Here is a 23,090-nt window from a genome sequence, read left to right on the forward strand (position 1 = left end):
TTCAGGCACAAAAGTATCCATGTTCCAGGCCTTCACATTGAGTTGTAAGAAAATGCTGCCCCAAACAGATATTGTTCAGTGGCGTTACAGTGGTGTAACTGAGAACAGAAATTAGACCATAATGTAACATTGACAAAAGAATGCATTTTTCTTGTATAAATGCAGTGCCTTTTATTGCAGCATCACAATGAACACTGTTCACATACAACGACAGCATCAGGCGCTGCATCTTCACTGGGAATGTTTTTGGGGAAAGGGTGAGTCTTCTGGATAATCTCATTGTCTTCCCTTTAGAAGGACAGGTGTCCAGATAACTAGAGTGAGATGGCAGTGTGCCTGCCCAGAGGCAGAAATGTAAGCATCTAGGAAATTTTTACTGCAAAAACTTAGGTGCTGAGTGAGTCTAGGCATGTACAGGGTTAAGCAGCTCATAGGTGCTGGCTCTATGGGTGCTCTGGGGCTGGAGCACCCACGGGGAAAAAATGATGGGTTCTGAGCACCCACCAGCACCCTCCCCATCAGCTCGCCCCACTCCCGCCCGCGAGCCCCGCAGATCAGCACCTCTCCCTCCCTCCTGCCTGCCATAATCAGCTGTTTCACGGCATGCAAGCAGGAGGCTGGGGGGGAGGAGCGACAACACAGCATGCTCGGGGGAGGGGCGGGAAGAGGCGGAGTAGGGCCTTTGGGATGGGGTGGATTGGGGGCAGGGTCTGGGGCACAGCCAGGGGGCGAGCACTCTCCGGCACTTTAGAAAGTCGGCATCTGTGAGGCAGCTGCTAAGCGGGGATTAGAGTAGTGCCTAAACATGGGATTTAGCCATCTAGAACTGGGATTAAGGCAACTCAGTTCCTTTGTGGATCCAGGCCTAGGTATCTGAGTAGCAGCTACAGATGAGGGGGTCAGTGGTAAATATGAGCCAGCTAGCCCCACAGAGTCCTGCCCAGCGCATTAGGCACAGTCACCTCACCTCCTCACTGCACATGGGGAGGAGCCTCATGGCCTCCTGATTTCATATTCACTTAGTTTCCCCCCTCATATTTGTATCACCCTTGTCTGTTCATTTCCCCCTCTCAGAGCTCTGCAGCCCTTCAGCTGCCCTACGTCCTCCTCTTCTCTCCTCCACCCCCCCCAGCTCATTGTGCACTCTCCAGCTCATTCTTTCCTCCTCCCATTTTTACACGGCTCCCCCCTCAGTTTTCCTCTCCTTTTACCAACTCCTCTCTTACACCAACAATCCTTTCCTCAACCCGGAGTGCCCCCAAAGTTTTAAAAATAGAAATAAAACAGTTATATAAACAAATATGAAAAAGACCAGCCCTGGCATTAATGTGCCATGTGACTGCCATCATCTTGATCACTCTGCTTGTTCATTACATCCTCTCTCTCCATCCTTCCTCTGGTTTTGCCTTTTTAGATTGTAAGCATATACCAAATTCCTGAAACTCACTCTACCACAAAACCTTGACACCAGCCTCATACATTCTCCAGGCACATACAGCATGTCATACTTCAAACCAGCACACACGTACATCCCTACGGTCACAGTAATGTTGTTGCGGCAGGCACTCAGGTTTTGAATTAGAGTGTGAATTTCAGGAATTTGACCTGTATGCTGTGTTTCTGTCTGTGAGGGAAGCTGAAGGGAGCTAGAAGTGCTGGAAGCCTGGAGTTTGTTAGTGTGATTGGCTAAGAGATGTTTTGGTGGGAAGGTATGTGAAAGAAGGTTCCCCTAATGAAACTTTCCCTTGCTTTTCAGGTAGTGCACTGATGAGATTGGCACTTAAGTAATCTTAACTGTAAACCAACAGTGGTTATTATTTTGTGCAGTAAAAACACTGTTGCAAAATATGTCTTTTCCAATATCTTGTTACAGCAACGTAGCACTCTAAAACAGAAGGAAGTGCACTCTCCACAGTGCTTGCACCTGCCAAATAAAAATACTAGATTTATAAAACTGCACATTAAACTACAGCTAGATACTTGCAGCTAGAAACCTTTAGGTACGGAGCTTCCACTGCAGTTTCTTTCACATTGTTTTTCAAACAGAACAGAGCAAAGACCCTGAAATAATGAGTTAACAGTCTTCACAATGGCCCAGTTGCTATGCCATGTTTTGAAGTAGGAACATGTGTCCTTGTTTTTGTAATAAAGGCATAAAATTCTTTGTGAATACTATCAGTTTTTGAATGCTGTCATTTTTTGCTCCACCTACATGGTTTTGGAAGATGGATGAGTATTAACCAGCAGCAGAATGATCATTAGTAACTGGCAGTTTTAATCTCATCCTTTCTGATTTAATCTCATCCTCTCTGATTTTAAGTATGTCATGAACATAAAGAGCTAAACCCTAAGCAAACTCTGTTTATACACATTCTTGATAGATGATCATCTGAGTGTTACATTTCATTAATAGACAACTGGCAATTTAAAAAAAGAAAAACAGGTATGTGTAAACTTTGACAATTGCAGATCTAGTTCTGCAGTTCTTTCTGGAGGCAAAACTGCCACTAAGCTCAGGACTGCATGATCAGACCCGAGAGGATAAGTATGAACTATCCCTGCTTCTTTCTACAATTAGTTATAAATTACAGGATAGAACTGACTTGGCATATTTTACTGTTGACTGTTTTATTTAAACCTAAATATGTTACCATAAATATAATTGCTTTTGTGCATTTACAATACTGATATATAAAACAGCCACCGGCAGGAATCCAAGACTGTGGTTGCCTTAAAGAAAAAATATTGCATTTTATTTTTTTGGGTCATTCTTCTACAAAAAAGTAAATTAATATTTTTAAAAATATTGAGTACCATCTCACAGAGAAAATATGAGTCACAGAGGACCCTGAGTTTTCCAGTTATTTATACTTTTTATGAGAAAGAGTGGTTTGGTGGATAAGTTATTGGGCTAGGAGCCTAAGTTCTAATCCTGCCTCTGTAACTAACCTGCTATGTGACCGTGGGCAAGTTTCCTTACTGGTTTCTCTCCCACCTTTTGTGTCTTGTCTATTTAGATTGTAGGCAGTTGGGGTCATGGACCATCTCTTACTATATGCAGTGCCTAGCACAAGGAGGCACCAATCTTGACTGGGGACTCTAGAAGTATGTCTACACTGTGATTAAAAGCCTGCCCTGGCCTGTGCCAGCTGACTTGGGCTCACAGGGCTCAGGCAAAGGGACTGTTTAATTGCTGTGTAGACTTTTGGGCTGGGGCTGGAGCCTGGGCTTTAAAACCCTGTGAGGTGGGAGGAGCCCAGAGCTCAGGCTGCAGCCCAAACCCAAATGGCTACACCACAATTAAACAGCCCGAGAGCCCTCATAAGTCAACTGCCATTGGCCAGCCGCGAATGTCTAATTGCAGTGTAGACATTCCCTAAGTGCTACCATAATTAATTAATTAATTATACAACCATTTTGAAGATAAAACAATACTTGTAAAATCAGAGTTAATAAGCCATGGACAAGAGCAAAGGAAGGATACTGCCAAGTTGGCCTAAGGGCTGGACTTTGGTGGGTTAGTTGCCAGCAATGAATCAAGATCCACTGAGGGCGGTTCTCTCAGCTGTGAGCTAATTAGACACAGCTGACCCCCATTGGGCTCAGCACCAGAAAAAGGGACTGGTTAATGCTTAAGGGTGAGTGGGTGATATAGACCAGAAGGAATAAAAAATGCTGTCTTGTATGGTTTGTATTTTTCTGTTCGGAATTTATTGCTTTTAGCTTGTACACACACACACACACACAAAAAGGGCAGAAAGAGACAATATTACTATTTTTGTGTTTTGTTTAAATGATATTGTTTCAGGAGCATACTTCTTCCTTCCAACAAATATAGTAGAGAGAGTGCTTATGAAGTTGTTAAAACACTTTTTGCCATTGATTGGAGCGATATTTCATTTAAGACTTATCACTCTTCTTTTAAAGCTGTTTTATACCAACTGTTAAATTGAACAAAGGTTGTGGATAAGAATAAGATTCTTCTAAGCTTCCCTTGTAATTTAACACTTTTAGAAAGAAACGAGTGTCTATTGCTATGGCCCCTTCCACTGTATTATCTGATCACCTCATACATTAATTTATTTACCCTTGCAAGAAATGTACAAGAAATATGAATGCAAATAACATGATGGGAAGCTAAGAAGCCCAGTGATTGAAAGTACAATAACACTGTTCCCATGTTTGAAGTTCTTTGTCCTCTACCTCTTGTTTTCTTCCCTGCCAATAATTGCACAGTTCCCTAAACAATGTAAGTTGTGCCAGGAAAGGTCCCAGAATGCTAACAGCCTTGAGCTTGTATGCTGTGAGGGCAGGCTTTTTATTTTTTTAAGCCTGAAGCTCATTTTTTTAATGGGAATGAGGCCACTAAGCACCTCACAGAATTGGACTCACAATGAAGGGATGCAAGTCACGAGTGAAGGTGCAAAGACTGCAGGATGGTAGGTTGTAGCTCTTTATATTAGAAACTGCCCCATTGTAAGAAAGTAACACAGTAATTAAATTGGAGTAAATATTCAGGTTTAGAGCTTGCCTTTGTACAGGTGCACAGGGAGAAGGTGAAAGGAAGCTTCCACCTTTCAACTCAAGGGCCAGTCGTAGCCCCTGTAGTCTTGGAGGTGCAGAAACTACTTCCTCCTACCATGCCCAGGAGCAGGTGGGGCCACATGGTGGAGTTCCATTTTCTTCATCTCACTGTTCAGAATGCTCTGTCCCCATTGCCTGATTTGCTAAACGTTGGTCTCTCTAGCTAAGGAGTTTTGGGGGTTGCAGATGAACATCCCTCCATATTGTATAACAATCAATGCAAGGTCCAACAATAAGAGTTTACAAATCTAAACCAATCAATGCAAAGAGTAGGGAGAGTTCACTTCTAATATTCTTCTTAGGAACACCCACACTTTTGGCTGCTGGTCCAGAAGGCTTATTATCACAGTTCTACCTGTGGCTTAAAGACTAGATGAGAGAATTATGTGTAGTTCATGATCTGTGCCAGTATGAATATACATGCTGTTAGATGAGTCTTACTTGTAAAATCAGAGTTAATAAGCCATGGACAAGAGCAAAGGAAGGATACTGCCAAGTTGGCCTAAGGGCTGGACTTTGGTGGGTTAGTTGCCAGCAATGAATCAAGATCCACTGAGGGCGGTTCTCTCAGCTGTGAGCTAATTAGACACAGCTGACCCCCATTGGGCTCAGCACCAGAAAAAGGGACTGGTTAATGCTTAAGGGTGAGTGGGTGATATAGACCAGAAGGAATAAAAAATGCTGTCTTGTATGGTTTGTATTTTTCTGTTCGGAATTTATTGCTTTTAGCTTGTACACACACACACACACACACACACACACAAAAAGGGCAGAAAGAGACAATATTACTATTTTTGTGTTTTGTTTAAATGATATTGTTTCAGGAGCATACTTCTTCCTTCCAACAAATATAGTAGAGAGAGTGCTTATGAAGTTGTTAAAACACTTTTTGCCATTGATTGGAGCGATATTTCATTTAAGACTTATCACTCTTCTTTTAAAGCTGTTTTATACCAACTGTTAAATTGAACAAAGGTTGTGGATAAGAATAAGATTCTTCTAAGCTTCCCTTGTAATTTAACACTTTTAGAAAGAAACGAGTGTCTATTGCTATGGCCCCTTCCACTGTATTATCTGATCACCTCATACATTAATTTATTTACCCTTGCAACACACTTTTGAAGCAGGCTAATATTACTACTTCACTTCATGGATATGGAACCCAAGGCACAGAGGGATTAAGTGAGCTATCCAAGATCGCATTGCAAGGCTGTGGCAGAACATAGAACAGAAGGCCTATCCTTCCAAGTCTCAGTCCAGTGTCTAAATCAAACTATAAGACCATCCTTACAGCTATGTGTATGCAATCAATAAAGATAATACAGGGGAAATCATCATTAGGCTAGAGACACTTAGATTTCTTTAATACATTGTTAATTACAAACAGGAACACTTTCTCTGGCTCTCCTAGCTAGCTGATGTTCTATTTATCCTTTACCCATCTGTGTTGGAAATGTGAATCTCCTTCAGTGAGAGAGCAGATTCACACTTACCAAAATAGAAAATGGATATTCTTAATGGATGGTGCAGCTCAGGACTGATTTTGCTAATAAAACCTTAAGCCATGTCAGTGATTAGAAAGGAATCATCTGGCTATCAAAGCACTTTGAGGCATCAGTGTGTCTGTGTTGCATCTGCCAATATGCTAACCTTTTGTGTATTCAAGCTTTTAATTTTTTATAATATAAATGCTAACTCAAGTGATTAACTCAAAAATTAATTGTGATTTAAAAAATTAATTGCAATTAATCACAGTGTTAAACAACAGAATACCAACTGAAATTTATAAAATATTTTTGGATGTTTTTCTACATTTTCAAATATATTGATTTCTATTACAACACAGAATATAAAGTGCACAGTGCTCACTTTATATTGATTTTGATTACAAATATTTGCACTGTAAAAATGGTAAACAGAAGAAATAGTATTTTTCTATTCACCTCATACAAGTACTGTAGTGCAATCACTTTATCGTAAAAGTATAACTTACAAATGTAGATTTTTTTGTTACATTGTTCTGGTTTTGAGTGCAGTTATGTAAAACTTTAGAGCCTACAAGTCCACTTGGTCCCACTTCTTGTTCAGCCAATCGCTAAGAGAAACAAGTTTGTTTACATTTACGGGAGATAATGCTGCCCTCTTCTTATTTACAATGTCACATGAAAATGAGAACAGACGTTCTCATGGCACTTTTGTAGCCAGCATTGCAAGATATTTACGTGCCAGATATGCTAAACATTCATATGCCCCTTAATGCTTTGGCCACCATTCCAGAGGTCATGCTTCCACGCTGATGATGCTCGTTAAAAAAATAATGTGTTAATTAAATTTGTGACTGAACTCCTTGGGGGAGAATTATATGTCTCCTGTTCTGTTTTACCCACATTCTGCCATATGTTTCATGTTATAGCAGTCTCGGATGTTGTCCCAGCACATGTTTATTTTAAGAACACTTTCACAGCAGATTTGACAAAATGCAAAGAAGGTACCAACATGAGATTCCTAAAAATAGCTACAGCATTTGACCCACAGTTTAAGAATCTGAAGTGCCGTCCAAAATCTGAGAGGGACGAGGTGTGGAGCATGCTTTCAGAAGTCTTAAAAGAGCAACACTCAGATGCAGAAACTACAGAACCTGAACCACCAAAAAAAGAAATCAACCGTCTGCTGGTGGCATCTGACTCAGATAATAAAAATGAACAAGCGTCGCTTTGCTCTGCTTTGGATCGTTATCGAGCAGAACCCATCATCAGCATGGACGCATGTCCCCTGGAATGGTGGTTGAAGCATGAAGGGACATCTGAATCTTTAGCACATCTGGTACATAAATATCTTGAGACGCCGGCTACAACAGTGCCACGTGAACACCTGTTTTCACTTTCAGGTGACATTGTGAACAAGAAGCGGGCTACATTATCTCCTGCAAATTGTAACCAAACTTGTTTGTCTGAGCAACTGGCTGAAGTAGGACTGAGTGGACTTGTAGGCTCTAAAGTTTTACATTGTTTTATTTTTGAATGCACTTTTTTTTTTGTACATAATTCTACATTTGTAAGTTCAACCTTCATGATAAAGAGATTGCACTACAATGCTTGTATTAGGTGAATTGAAAAATGCTATTTCTTTTGTTTTTTACATTGCAAATATTTGTAATGAAAAATAAATATAAAGTGAGCACTGTACACTTTGTATTCTGTTGTAATTGAAATCAATATATTTGAAAATGTAGAAAACATCCAAAAATATTTAAATAAATGGTATTCTATTATTATTTAACAGCATGTTTAATCTCAATTAATTTTTTTAATTGCTTTACAGCCCATGTGTGTGTGCGTGCACACACACACACACACACACACACACACACACACACACACACTGAAATAAAGCCTATTGCATCTCTCTGTAAAAAATCTTGGGAACAAACATTCTGTGCTCTGTCAGGCGTGTGATACAAACAGTGAGTCTGTAAACGGAGTCAGACTCCTGTAACGTAGTATCCCAGAGCCTCTTAGACAGAAAGTAATGCATCAGTAGGTGAAATGTCTTAAGGACACTTTAGTGTTGCCAACTCTTGTGACTTTATTGAGAGTTTCATGATATGTGATGTTTTATTTAAAGTTCCAGCTCTTGGAGTCAAGTGAGCGTGAGAATCTTGGCTTTCATCTATTTTCCTAGCCCTTCCATTGTGGAGAAAAGCTTGAAAATGTGACCTGAGTGTATCCTAAAGGCTCAGAAACCAGAATGCAAATTTTAAAAAAGTCTCCATATGTTGTTACATTCCATAACTTTTAAGCCACTTCCTGAAATACTATGTATTAAAGATCATATTGGTTGAAAACAGAAAGTAATCTTCATGTGCTTTTTGGAAAAGCTATAGGGATATCAAGTGCTTAATCTGGATGATTGTAGGGGAGTAGCTCCCATGAAGTACTGCAGAAAGCAACAGTCATCATCTTCTCGCTCTGGCAGTTGGAACGGTTTTCGGCTCACTGGACTGAGTGCTAGCTGTAGCATCCTGGTCACTGAAGTTGCTGCAACACCAAGATGGCTACCGGCTGAATTGGAGCTAATCAACCTGTTGGTAGTAGGGATTACTGACAGTTGGTCGTAACTCCTGGGCCAATGAGACAATTGTCTCAGTAACTGGGAGGACATATCATTTGGAGGAACATGAAGTAGAGGGAAAGCACTGAAGGTAAGCTGGGTTGAGGAGAGTAGATGTATGACAGGTTCCTCCTGTGGTACACCTGTGCTATGTTCTGCTATTGTTTGGACACAGTGCATTGAAGGTACGTGTAGTAGAAAAAAGTGTGTGTGTGAGACACCATGAAAACAGCCTAGCTGAAGAAACACACCTGTGAGGACTACTTAGCTCTGTTGAGCTGATCTGTCAGAAACTGAGGAATTAAAATCCTGAAATATCTGGTATGAATAAAATCTTGCTATTTAGCATTTTCAACACTTTACTATATTATTTTTCTTTGGTAAATGTTGCCAGAACAGCCAAAGCCAATAGGTGCAACTGAACCATGCTAAGAATGCCTTAAGTATAAGTGGGACCAACTATTTCCAGTATCATTCAGAAAGCTTTTGGAGCCATATCTGAAAACAATCTGATTCTGTTTATTCTTGTAGTTAAACTGTCTTCAGCCCTGGACTCATTGTAGGCACTGATCGTTACAAAGCGGTCAATTTGATAGCATCATTTAAATGGCCAACCCTGCCACGCACTAGTCCTCAAATAGTTATTTAATATAAACTATTAAGCAACTGTCACAGGGAAGGGCTATACCATATATGGGGGAAATGCCTACAAAACAGAATATGCATCTTTAATCTCATTTTAGATCCAGTTTGCCCACAAACACACTTTTAAAACTCTGCTAGCAAGGGAACTAATTAATCTTTAGATACAGCTGAGTGCCTAGTAGTATCTGATCCAGATGCTAATGAAGTCAATGGAAATATTTTCATTGATTAGAGTGAGGATTGTTTCAGTCACCTACTGTATTGTATCAAATTCTGGCAGAAGGTGAGGATGTCTCGTGCGTGCGCCCATGAAGCCAGTATGAGTGCTGGTTTTCTTAGATGTGGTGTTAGGCTATCAAGTGAGTGAAACTGGTTAAAAGCTGTCCACTAGATTTTCACTGTTCAAAGACAGTGAGGGTGCTCACTACTATGTGCAGCTGAGATATAGTCAATTTAAGTCATTGGCAATAAATACAAAAATGTAAAATACTAGCATCCAAAAAAACCCCACGTTTTGCTAATTTATTGAGTTATATCTAATTTCATGATTGTCTCTTCAGCTTGTGTTTTTAAATGCAATGAATTAATCTTGTTGTAGTCTATTACCCTGTTGTTATGTCTCTCATTTTTCCCTTCTGATTCTATATCTTTGCTTTGGTTGTCTGGATAAAATATTGATGTCGTTGCCTAATTAATTTGACTTGACTGCATTTCCAATTAATTCCTACTCTAACCCTCGTGTAAATCTTTGCTAATCAGTCCATGTTTTCGTTCCCTTACTAGAGACGTTTGAGAGAAATTAGATTTCTTAGTGATTTTTTTAATCTCATAAACAGTCTCAACTTGTCAACTTGTCATATTTATTTCAATTATTATGTAAACGATTAAAACACTATTTTTTTAAAAGTCCTTCTTATAAGACAGGAATATAGTAGGATGGCAAGTCTAGATTTCTTCACTGAAGGTAATTGTGGTAGTAGGAGTCCTTCTGTCCTTCTCAGTGAAAAGAGCAGAATTTTCGCATTTGTTGTTACAGCTTCTAGTTCCTTTACAATACTTTTAAGGGCTCAGTTGAACTCCCTGTGAAGTCATTATAAAGACTGCCATTGTCTTCAGCTGGGATTGGATTGGGCTGCTAGGCTGTGATCTTGCAAACACTCACATAGCGACTCTTCCTTGTGTAAGTCGTGATATTAACCTCAGTGGGACTGCTCTTTTGAGTGTTTGTAGAACTGAGCCCTCTGTGCGTTATTCCAAGGAAATTAATAACAGCAGCCAGAGTTTCATTATCTGCAGAGACCAGATAGTGTCTTTGAGAAACATCCACTGTGCCCATGAAAGAAGTACTCCTACAGGCAGCCAAGCAGTTTAAATATCAATACTCCGAGGAAAACAAATAGGACCTATATATTGGAATCTTCTTCTGTGACAACATGGTGGCTCCACAAGAAGACCACTTACAAATCCCATAAAACAATGCTGTCAAGGGTATGCACAACTCTTCACTTCTGTTACACTGGCACAAAGCAGCATAGGGTGCCAAACATAAGAAATGAGGTGCATAATGGTGATTGCTTGGGGAAATTTGAATGATGCCTGCCTGGTTCGTGATTCTCTGAAAAGCAATTTACTGAAAAATATACTTTAAAAAAAAAAAGAGGATCATGTCTTGTGATTTGGCCAACAGAATAGCAAACAGTGGTAATATACAGATTAATTCGGAAAAGCATGTCCTTCACCTGCCTGCTCGATCTAAGCCAGAAACTTCTTAGTGGGCTATTCCCACAATTTGGTGATCAGCAGGATTGGGCCTATTTAAGTAGATTACTTCCCTGTTTCATTACATCTTTCTTTCTGCCTTCTCTTTAAAAAATGGCACAGGATATGTCAGACAAAAGCTATGCCTTATGAAATCATGCTGGTTAGTGCCTTTTTTTCAAATTAATGTGTTTTCCCAGATGTTTTGCAATCCCTAGCCTTAGTCTTTAGGATCTGTGATAAACTAAATTTACTGATCTGTACTTTTCTGTCAGTTATGCTTCTCTTTTTCAGCCTGTCATCTAGATACTTAACCTCATCACGTCAGAATGTTTTATGTTCTATGCCCAAGAACCATTCTGCTTACTTGTGTTTTCCTTTAATTTTTTAGCTTAATGGAAAGGAAGTTTTGAATTTGTCTAGCCAAGTATCATACCTGATTCTAAGAGGTAGGGTGATGGAATAAGGTAAAAGAAACATATCATATGCCTGTGTGTTTCCTGGAAAAACAGCTATAATTTTATATGTTGAATATTTTAAATAAACTACTTGCAAATAAGAGAGATTGGTCAAGAATTATTCATAAAACAACCAACTGAAGAATATATGTGAGAGAAACATTGTCTGAGTGTGGACAGCTCACAAACAGATACAATTTCTTACATTTGTTACAGATCACTTCACAGTTCCTTGTTTTGTACAAACCCACGTATGAGTTCTCAATGAAATAAGAGAGAGAGAAAAAGTGTTGCTGTAACTATATGACATAGGATTGCAGTTTTTTAAAAAGTATGAAGCAAAACATTGTGCATTTTCCCTGTATGAAAGTTCTGGGTTACCATAGCAATGGTGTAATAGTCCAACCTCACTTTTTCAAGGGTTTTTATATACATACAGGTTAGTGATGAGCAGGGTCTATTCATATTTAGTACAAAAACGGGGCTTAAAAAAACTGTAGTACAGAAATGTGGTCTTTTGATCTTTGCAAAACCTTAATTTGCATGGCTTTATTTCAGAATTCATGGTTGTAATTTACAAGAATTAATATGCAAATGGAGAGGTTACTTACTTGTGCATTAAGAACCTGGTTAAGGTCTCAAGGAGGGGTAGGCTCCTTGATTTATGGAAACAGATTAGACAAACCTTTGAGAGAACCTGACTGGTACAGTGTACAAAAACAATCTGTGACAGGAGGGTGAAATCCCATTATGATCACAAGATGCAGTTTAACAGAGCTCCACAACAAACTTCGTGATTTCAAGTCCAGCAGGTAGTCAACAATGCCTGAGTGGACATTCCATAGGAGTTATTGATCAATGAGTACGCCAGACCTGAAAATGCTTCCATTTCTGCAGGTAGGTTTTCTTAATGGCAGGTTTCCTACTTCCCAGGAGTACTGTCTTAACTTTGGGGGAACAGTCCAATTCTATGACCAAGAACCATTAAGGATCCAAGCTCTGAGTTACAGAAATGTTGGTCTGTTGTGCCTAAGTTTTGGGTCAGGAGATCCATTATCAGAGTGGCATTCACAGGGAAACACTAAGCAGGTTTGAGAGCCAGACTTGTCATGGCCAACTTGGAGCTATGAAAATTTCTACCACTTGTTCCTGTTTAGAACCCTGAGGATCAAGTGTCGGAGGGTAGGCACAAAGGAGGGTGTAATGCCAGGTGACTAAGAGGGTATTCCCCATTGAGTTGTGACTACCATAAGCAAAAGTGTCTGCAGTTTCCACTGGATGGTTTTGCAAAGAGATACACCTTTGGGAAGCTGGCTATATATATATGGCACATGTGAAAGCTCCAATTCTGACAGGTGGGATGGTACCAGGAAGGGATCTGAGAGGGAGAGTCTAGTTCCTCTGTGATCAAGAGGTCCTCATGAGAAAGAAACCTAATCGGTACCATGGAGCCTGGGCAGTGTTCCGCCATAACTTGGATGGTACGCAGGTGCAGTCCTTGTGCCCTGTAGGTAGTGCGCTGAGGACAAAGGTATTGGGGATTGTGCTGAGGTATGGTCATTATGGCTATAACCTGACGAGGAGGATACTGAGGTCAATATAGGCTTCTTAGAGGAGTCCCTTAGAGTTCTTTTTGTGTCCGGAGGGCTCATCTTCTAGTACCAACTTCAGTACTAATGGCTGTGATTTTCTAGGAGATCCCTTGGTATGGGATGAAATGGGCTTCATCTTAATGGGTACTGGGGCTTGAGACACAAGCCTCAACAGTAACCATACTCTCCCTGAGTTCTGGCCATGGAGATGACTTCCCTTCTTCTAGGAGTCCCTCTAGGTACTGTGGACTCTTCCTTGGAATATTCGATTTTGGAGCTGCCCACAATCTTTAATTGAGGCTGAAGGCATTGGAATGACCTGAGTGGCTGAGGCTGATGTACAGGGTGGGATTGGATCTCAATGAGCGCTCCATGAGAAGGCGCTTCTGTCTACCCTGAGGTGCAAGGGTCTGGACAGATCTGCTTTTTAAAGCCGGTTCAGACCTTGGATTTGGATGGTATGTGGGACTCTGAGGCAGCTGGAATGTCTGTCACTGAGGGAGAAAGACCTGTAGCATGTCTGACAAGGCTTGCAACCTGGAGTACTTGGCATAACCTGTTCCATCAAGGGAACAGCCAAAGGCAGAAGGCCCTGACTGCAGAAAGAAGAGTTCAAGGGAGGAAGACACCTCTGAAAGCACAAAGTGTGCTAATGAAAAGTAACATAAAGAACACAAAGAAGGAACTGCAAAGCTAGCAGCAGACACTGTTATGATCTGTCTTGACCCAAGGGCAGCTGAGAAGGAACCGGAGTGAAAGCAGGTTCACATCTCCCTACATAACCTTGCACCAGAGCACAAAGATGTATGGTGCACAGGTGTGGACTCTCAGACATTGCTAGCTAAAATTTCCAATCACAAGTGCACAGGTGCATGTACATCCTATGGTGGAGCAACCAGAGGAACAAATAATTAATTTTCATGTAACAATATATACTTTTTTTAAAAAATTGGGAATTACCCCCAGGGGCTCAAATTTGTTGCTCTTTCTCCCTGCTGTAATGTGATCCTGTACACTCCTGCCTGACCCAGGAAAAATCTTTCTCAATTCTTTTCTTCAAAACCTTAGTACAAAATGTTCAGAAACTTGTAAATGTTTTTGTGTAATTAATTAGTTAAAAAACTGTACACTAATTAGATCACTGTAATTTTACATACTTGACATTGATATAATACCTTTTTTCAAGAGATTTCAATAAACTGAATACAAACTAGTCCCTGATCCTGCATAGACTTACACATGTACTTAACTTTACGTGCTAGGATTAGCCCTCCGAACTTTAATGGCATTAGTGGTATGCATTAAGTTAATTAAGTTTAGGATGGGAACCTGTATTTACAGTGATCATTTCACAAAAGAAGGAATGAAAAGGACGATGGCCCATTTCACATGGTCATGAAGCCTCAGAGACTGGGCTTACAACCTAAGTTCCCTGTAAACTGTGCGGCTGTGCACCAGCCTGTTTACCGCCACGCAGGCGCCTAGGGAACCCTCTCAGAGACCTGCTGGGGGAGGGGCGCCCAACCTGCTGCAGGTGGGGTGCCTGGACCCAGTCGTGGCTGGGGTGCCATGGCCAGAGAGGCCCAGGCTGGCCCCAGGTGCGGCCAGAGCAGCCGGGGTAGCGCACCCCAGGCCAGCCCCACGCACAGCCCGCTTCGGCCCCAGGTGCAGCTGCAGCAGTGCAGCCCAAGCTGGCCCTAGTTATCCATATCCTGGGCTGCTGTCTCCCAATGGGTGCTGTTGATACCACATCTCTTGATGTCTATCTTGAGGGTGTCTTTAAAGCGTTTCTTTTGGCCTCCTCATTTCCTTTCTCCTTTGGTGAGTTGGGTATACAGTAGTTGTTTTGGTAAGCATACATCAAGCATGCATACACAGTGCCCACTTCACCTCAACTGGTACTGGATAATCAAGGCCTCAACACTGAAGATGTTGGCCTCTGTGAGGACACTGACATGATGATCCTCCCACTTCACGTTGAGAATCTTCTGAAGAAAGTGCGGGTGCTGGCGTTCCAGGGTTTTCAGGTGTTTCTAAAGGTCACCTAAGTCTCACAGCCATAGAGGAGAGTTGGGATTACCACAGCTTTATAAACTAAAAGTCAGGTATGTGTTCTGATGTTGTGATTGTTGAACACTTGGCAAGACAGTCTGCCAAAGGCAAGACTGTCACAGCAAATTCTGTGCTGAATCTCGACATCATTGTCTGCCCTCTGTGAGAGATGGCAGCCAAGGTAGGCAAAGTATTCTACATTTTCTAGTTCTTTTCTTGCTGGGTCTGATGATTGACTGGGGACTGGCTGGTGGAGAACTTTTGTTTTGTCAATGTTCAGAGTTAGCCCTAGGCTTTTGTAAGCCTCAGAGAAGCAATTAAGGGCTGTTTGTAGATCCTCCTTTGAGTGTGCAGCTACAGCACAATCATCTGCGTACTGGAGTTTAGTTATTGTTGCTGATATTACTTTAGTTCTGGCAGAGAGACAAGAAAGGTTGAAGAGGTTGCCGTCAATCCGATCTTGGATGCCAGTGCCCTGTGGTAGACAGCCACTATGAAAACACTAACCCAAGACTAAGAAAATGGAGAAAAGGGTGGGTGCCAGTACACAGCCTTGTTTTACGCCAGTTCAGATAACAAAGGGCTCAGAGGTGGAGCCACTGCACAGGATGGAGACAGTCATCTGGTCATGGAGGAGTCTTACAATGGTGATAAATTTGCTTGGGCAGCCAAACTTTGACATGATTTTCCACAGAGCCTCATGGTTGATGGAGTCGAAGGCTTTGGTCAGATCGATAAAGGCCATATACAGCTCCTGGTGTTGTTCTTGACATTTTCCCTGGATCTGCCTGGCTGCAAAAATCATGTTCATGGTGCCTCATGTTGGTCTGAAGCCACAGTGGGACTCTGGAAGTACTTCCTCTGCAAGAGGGAGCAGGCGATTCAGTAAGATTCTGGCAAGGATTTTCCCAGCAATGGAGAGGAGGGCAATGCCTCGATAGTTGCCACAGTCGGCCCTGTCTCCCTTTTTGAAAATGGTGATGATGTCAGCTTATGTAAGTCATGTATGTCAGCAGGGATTTCTTTGGTGTGCCAGATTTTGAGGAGCAGCAAGTGAAGCTCGTCAGTCAGTGTTTGTCCCCCCACATTCAGTACTTCATCTACATACATTAAAAATCAAAGCTGTATGACCCATTGTTAACAGCTTCAAATGGAACAGTTATATTAAGGCTCTTACTTACCAACTACAAAAATGATGTTAGATTTCCTTAAATCTTCTGTAAAATCTAAATAAAAATAAAATCTTTGTTTTATTGGCAGCAACTACTGACTTTAATCTTCTGGTCTTTCTATACACTGTTATATAACACCTAGCAAGGTTTTCAAGGTAACTTTTTGATTTAAAGTAGCTTTTGTTTTCTACTAGAATGTTCTTTATTCTGAAATGAACTGTTACTCACAAGCTCACTTATGTCCCAGTTTTGTAACAGTCACTGCAGAAATGATAAAAATATATCTTACATGGAAACAATGACAGCCCTTTCATATGCACACCTTAGCTAAATATGGCAAAATCATAATAATTAAAAAGAATCAAACTGCTCTTGAGATAAGAATAATATGCATCATGAGCCACCATGTTTTTTTTTTTTTGCTTTTATTCTAAAAGTATAATTTGATTAAAGTTCATATATAACCATTTCCATATCCTTTTAGGTTTTTGCATTCAGTGCTCCACATTTCTGACTAAAAGGAAATTTAATCTTAAATTCAGCCAGACTAGAAGCAACTCACCTCTGACTTGCACATTTCGAATTATGGGATATCACTAGCTGAGGGTGTTCATTAACACTCAGGCTGCTCTTAGAATCCTGCCAACTCAGCCTTTAATAACTGTTTGCCAAATTCTGAAAGCTGTTTTTGGCTTAATAGTAAGACTTCTGAATAAGTCTGGGTCCAATGGTTTGAATGGGAATTGAAGTAACTCTCTGACATACTTTCACACAATCAAATGTTCTTTCCATCAGCAGCTGAAATGCATACCTCTTTCATTTAAAAAAAATCTGGATGCAATTTATTATACTTATGATGTACTTGATTATACTAAAGGGGGAACTGAAAGGATCATAATGAATACATTAGTCTATACTTAAGAAGAAACTCACCGCCTGTGTTCTCATATTCAGAGAGATTTGATGGGTCATCTGCCTGTTAATTAAGGAATTGACATTTTTAGAATTGTTATTGCATAATTTGTGTGTTCTTCATGTACCTGTGGATATTAAAACTAACCACGTGAAAGATGATTTTCCAATTTTTGTGCCTACTCAAATATACAGTAACAATGGCTACAAAGGAACTCTATTAATGTAGCTTTATTTCTCCCTGCAGAGCATGCATACAAGGAACCCAAGGTAGCTCACGTTGATTGATATTGGCCCATGCTGTAATTGCTGCAACGACTGGTTAACTATAGTGTTAAGCCATATAGTGGCTAAGTATTTCAGAGGCAGCTAGTATGCATACTAAATAGCTTCCCATAGTAAATGGTGGACATGTTTCCAGGTCAACCATGGGATAAGTAACAGTAGAGTGAGTTATAGTGTGTGAAGTATGTGTTATAAAGATGAAATTACCGTATTGCCCCTCGCAATATATTGCACTAACTCTCAGGAAACTGGAGTTCAGGGCTTGAACTATGACCCTCTCTCTTGAGGTAGTAGGAAATGGGCGTGCTTTGATGGCATCATGAGGGAGAAGAAATCTACCTTGCATTACTCTGCAGTGACCTCTCTTGCCCATTTGGGCGTTGTTTGGGCTCTCAGGAGAAGTCTCCTCTGCCAAAATGGTCAGATGAACATGAAGTTTTGGCAAGTGTGTTTGTTTTTGTAAAATATGCCATTTGTATATGTAGCAGAAACAATGAGTTCAGAGGTTCTCTGGCAGACTCACTAGACCCATCCAGGTAAAAAGTTGTCCTTAGCTATAGTCCTCAGTTCTGGAGTATGTTACATCTATTTTATGCGAACTTGTAGTAAGCCCTCTGGCTGCATGTTCTCAACTCCTGACTAGAGCTGGTCAGGAAACTATTTTTCCAACAAACCAGGGGCAGTAATAGGAGAGCACTTCCTGTAACCCAGGAGAGTGAAGTGACTGTGACTGACCCCTGTATGGAGGGGCATGGAGGAACAAAGAAGGATGGCTTTGTGCTTTCTCTTCCACAGCCTGCACACATCAGTGACAACTTCTTCCATAGAATGCAGGGTCAGAAAAGATGATGTATCCCCTGAACCCAACAAAGATAAAGATGTGAGTGGTAAGGAAATGCCTAGGGGAAAAGGACAGCTAGGTGAGCTCCTGCAAGGATGGTTATGCAAACTGTCTTTGAACCTTCCTGGCCACAATAAAGGCTCTTGTGTTCAAAGATATAATGTGGATTTGGAGTGGTTTTGTCTTTGGTCTGAAAAAGCCTGAATCTGTTGACCTTCAGGACAAACTGCAAGTGCTGCCGAAGCAGCAAATGTTGTTAGAGGAGAATGTATGGGAGAAGTGAGGAGTGTGGTTAACTACTTATTTTGTGCTGCCTGGTTATTTAACGTTATTCTGTGTCATGGGGCTACTGTTCCTTATTTGATTTATAGTATTTTTAAGTCTTTGACATAGGCACCTTACAATCAGAAAAGATGCGGACAAATTGGAGAAAGAGAAGAGAAGAGCAACAAAAATTATTAAAGGTCTAGAAAACATGCCTTATGAGGGAAGGTTGAAAAAAAATTGGGGTTGTTTAGTCTGGAGAAGAGGGGGGACATAACAATTTTCAAGTACATAAAAGGTTGTTACATGGAGGAAAGAGAAGAATTGTTCTTCTTGACCTCTGAGGATAGGACAAGAAGGAATGGGCTTAAATTGCAGGGTGCTCCACACTGACATCTTCATCTAGTATGACTTTTTTTGAGGGAATAACATAATCAACCTTCCGGCTCTGAAGAAGATAGGCATAAAATATTAAGGGTCTGGTTTTTAGAAGCAGCCTCTCATTTTGCACTGGTAGGTTTGAATGCAAATAATTGCAGGAAAAATTATTTGTAGCTAAAAAATTGTGGGTGCAAAATGGAAGGCTAAGTTGAGGTCTCTTTTAAAAAAAAATAATCAAACTCTTAGGGAATGTCTGCACTGCCAAAAAAAAGTGTGTTCTTAACTCAGATCAAAACAGCAGTAAGTACATAGTCAACTTGGCTTTTAACTCAGTTTGGCAACTTGAGTTCAATCACAGACTCTCCTATCCACTTTAATTCAAGCTGCTAACGTGAGCAGGCGTGGCAGGTTTGTATAATTTTTGGGTCCAAGTCCCCCCCCACACCTGTCTAAGGCTTTGGGAGGGAGTTTGGGTGCAGGAGGAGGTTTGGGGTGCGGGCTCTGGGATGGCGTTTGGGTGTTGGGTGCAGGCTCTGGGCTGGGGCAGGGGGTTGGGGTGCAGGAGGGGGTGTGGGCTCTGGGAGGGAATTTGGGTGCTGGGTGTGGGCTCTGGGCTGGGGCAGGGGGTTGGGGTGTGGGAGGGGGTGCGGGGCATGGGGCTGGGCCAGGAATGAGGAGTTTGGGGTGCAGCAGGCAGGCTCCTCCGGGGTTGGGGGCCAGAGAGGAGGACTCCCCCCAGCCTTCTCCCTGCCAGCAGCAGCAAGCTCCGGGGGAATGGGGGTCCCTCCCCAGTCCTGAGTTTGCTGGAGCCCGGGCATCAGAGACCCATACAACTTACTGCCCCTGAACATGAGTTAAAAGCTGAATTGCCAGTTTCTTCACTGCTATTTTAACTAGAGTTAGCTGATGTAGGTTAGCTAACCAAAACAGTCCCCACCCCACCCCTTCTTTTTTGCATGCCTTTAGTCACAATTTTACCTACCATTCAAATGAAAAAGAAGTTACTGCCATCCTTTCACATAATCAGCTCTTTTTTCTCTCCAACAACTCCTCAAATGAAATTACATTAAACAGACTGGGACCCTTGCAGGCTTCTCAGTTGTTGAGAAGGTGAAGGAAAGTTTAAGTCAATCGGAGCTATAATTTTTTGCACTGGAAGTTCCTTATATTGTAAATACATCCCAGGAGGCAGCAGTGAAGCTAAATGAACTTCTCAGTTTCCTGTTGGGCAGGCAATATCTCTTCTAGGATTAGTTATGTGCCAGAAAAGATCAATATTTGTGAGTCTTCAATCCGGGTTCAGGAAAGTAATAAGTGGTATTTGTATTCATTAAAATTCAAGTAGATAAATAGTATACACCAGGAATCATTGATCAAAAACCATTACCTCAAAAATATTTGCTTGTACTCTTATTTGCATATATGCTGATTTTCTTGTGTAGAATTATGCCATTTTCACTAGATTTTATTTTATTTTTAAATTTTACCCACAGGGTTTCCCCAATGAGACATTAGGGATTGTGAGACTGTGCTCCCCGGGCATGGATTTGAGAATTGTATCAGCATTGGCCCACTGAACTGCCATAATCCAAAATAGGTTTCCTCTGCTTAAGACTACAATTTGGATTTACAGTTATCCTATGAAAATGTCTCTCATAGCATTCAATCATACTGATTTTGAAATGATGCAGTGAGGTCCACAGTACAATACTGGACTACAGGGCAAAGAGGTACTATGAACTCTGAAAGGTAAGAATCCACACTGACTCTAGTCTTTGGAGAGCCAAGAGAGAAAGTTAAGGAGGCTTAAAATAATTAGAAAATAAGATTACTCTGGATTTGATTTTGGTGCTTTAGTTTTCTTAGGTGGTTTCCATTGTTCTAGGTATTAAACCCTACTCATAGATTGATTCTCCTTTGCCCTCTTCCCTCCCCCCTGCAAAAAAAAACAAACCCACAGGAAGCCTGTGTTGATGTGGGTGGAGAGCTAGACTCTTGCTGTATGGAATTCAGTTACAGGATCTGCACACTCTTGAAGCGGTTATGTGATGTGACCATGTTAGACTAGGAGCAGTTGGTGAGTAGATTTCTCTTGGACTGTCGTTTTGTATAGGGTAGGCAGGGGCTTATGTCAGTGGTTAAGCCAGTCAACTAAGATTTTAATTTAAATACTTATTTATATGTCTTAATTTTTAGCAGATGGGTCTTGAAAGTGATTAAGATGTAAAGGATTTGTTGGCTTGCAGTGATGATGGTGGGCTCTGCCTGTATACCAGAGGGCTCTGGAGAAGAACTGTAAGACTTGGCTAATGATCACATAAGGAAAGGAACTGAAAAGGTGGTGCCAGGAATAATTAGGTTGAAAGTGGTTCATTGTAAGAGACGACCATCAGGAATATAGCGATTCAGTAGTAGAAATGTCTTTATATTCTTGAGCCAGCTGTTTCCATTTAGCTGAGGCTCATGTAACTCATACTGAGGTTAGGGGATATCTATCTTTTAATAGAGATATTTGATGGGCAGTTTCTAGTCCAGTGTTACTGGTGCAGGTAGGTCAAGGTAAGGTTGTCCATAAATATAGTTTATTCTTTGGTGGTGGATTATAACAGAGTTCTTGGGTTGGACAATTGCACTTGAACCCAACTAACAGATGTAATCGTACTGTCTGAAGGATCATCAGGTAGAGGGGATCTAGCTGCTTATAACTGAACAAACAGAGTACATATCCTACCTTTTTCAAATTGGGAAGACAGATTTTAGACTGAGATGATTATTAGCTGTTGGAAGTATAATATCAGGAGTACAATAAGTTACCATGGATGTGATCTAATGATAATAGCAGAAATATTGATAAAACAATGTCCTGTTATATAGTTTGGGTTATAATAAGACCTTTTCTTGTCATTTAATTCATTAGAAGGTAGTTAATCTATATTGAATATTGTTATAGGTTAATATGTTTAACTTTCTGAGTGTAATGATTGGGACTTGAAATAACTGTTATAATAAAATGGGTTGACAGTAAGTCACAGCATATTAGAGGGAATGTTATAGCACTACTCAGATCTTTGTAGGTGGTGATAATGGTCAATTGTGACTCATAAATCACATTCATATAAAGAAAGTGGAATGTTTTTATAATGGATGGTGCTTTTAAAGTGTGTGTGAATGTGTTCTGAAAGAAAATAAAGACCAGCACAGGGGATATGAACAGATATGGAGAAAGCTGATGTGTCAGAGGAAAATCATGTTTTACTAGTCTATTATTTATTTCATTTATTATTTGAATGTGTTCAAAGCAGTGGATAAAAGAGAACTAGTTGCATAATTTAGACTTAAAAGGTCTTTGACATGGTCACCTACAAGACATTAAAGAAACTAAGTAGTCATGAAGGAAGAAGAAAAGTATTGTCATGGATCAGAAATTGGCTAGGAGAGAGAAAATAAATAAGATTAAATGGTCAATTTTTATCATAGCAAAAAGATTTCAAGAATATCCAGAGGTATAATTGTTATTGCTAACAAAAATTCTTGAAGGGATATTAAACGTCATGCTGTAGGGCTGTGAGGGACTACACCCTATGTTCACACCCTCACGCTATTTGTAATAATCTTTATACAAGGTATGCCTTGTGAGATAATTTGAAAACTCATAACTTGCTAATCCTTAATATCATGGTAAAATGTGTATAGCAGCTTTATGCATAAAATAAAAAAATTCCCCTATATGGTGATAAAAATACGTATTCACCTAGCACCAAACTAGTCAAACAGACCTGTCTTGAACAAAGGAGTGTATGCTTGTCTTAATTTGCATTTAAGCAGTAAACAGTCATCAGTCAGGAAGGGGGAAGAGGTCACACAGGTGAAAAAGCCCAGCAGGGAACATCCTTCTTCCACCAGACTGCCTGTCACCCTGTTCTCAGCTGAAAATGTTTTTCAAAGTGGGAGTAAAAACTGTTTTAAACCAAAAAAAAAAAAGTTGAACACCCCAAGAACTTTCTCTCTCTCTCTCTCTTTTTGTCTATCTCATTAT

General features: G+C 40.6%; 1 protein-coding gene across 1 annotated transcript in view; it reads right to left on the bottom strand.

The window, feature by feature from the left end:
• The window catches only part of AK5 (adenylate kinase 5), a 147,650-nt gene that overhangs the window by 25,749 nt on the left and 98,811 nt on the right, over positions 1–23,090 (bottom strand). Inside the window, exons 9-10 of the mRNA XM_077824575.1 lie at positions 17,305–17,347; positions 16,381–16,425 (exon numbers count right to left, since the gene is read on the bottom strand). Coding sequence (XP_077680701.1) covers positions 16,381–16,425; positions 17,305–17,347 — 88 coding nt within the window. The remainder of the gene's footprint in view (positions 1–16,380; positions 16,426–17,304; positions 17,348–23,090) is intronic.

This window comes from Eretmochelys imbricata, chromosome 8 (assembly GCF_965152235.1).
Source record: "Eretmochelys imbricata isolate rEreImb1 chromosome 8, rEreImb1.hap1, whole genome shotgun sequence".
NCBI classification, from domain to species: domain Eukaryota; kingdom Metazoa; phylum Chordata; order Testudines; family Cheloniidae; genus Eretmochelys; species Eretmochelys imbricata.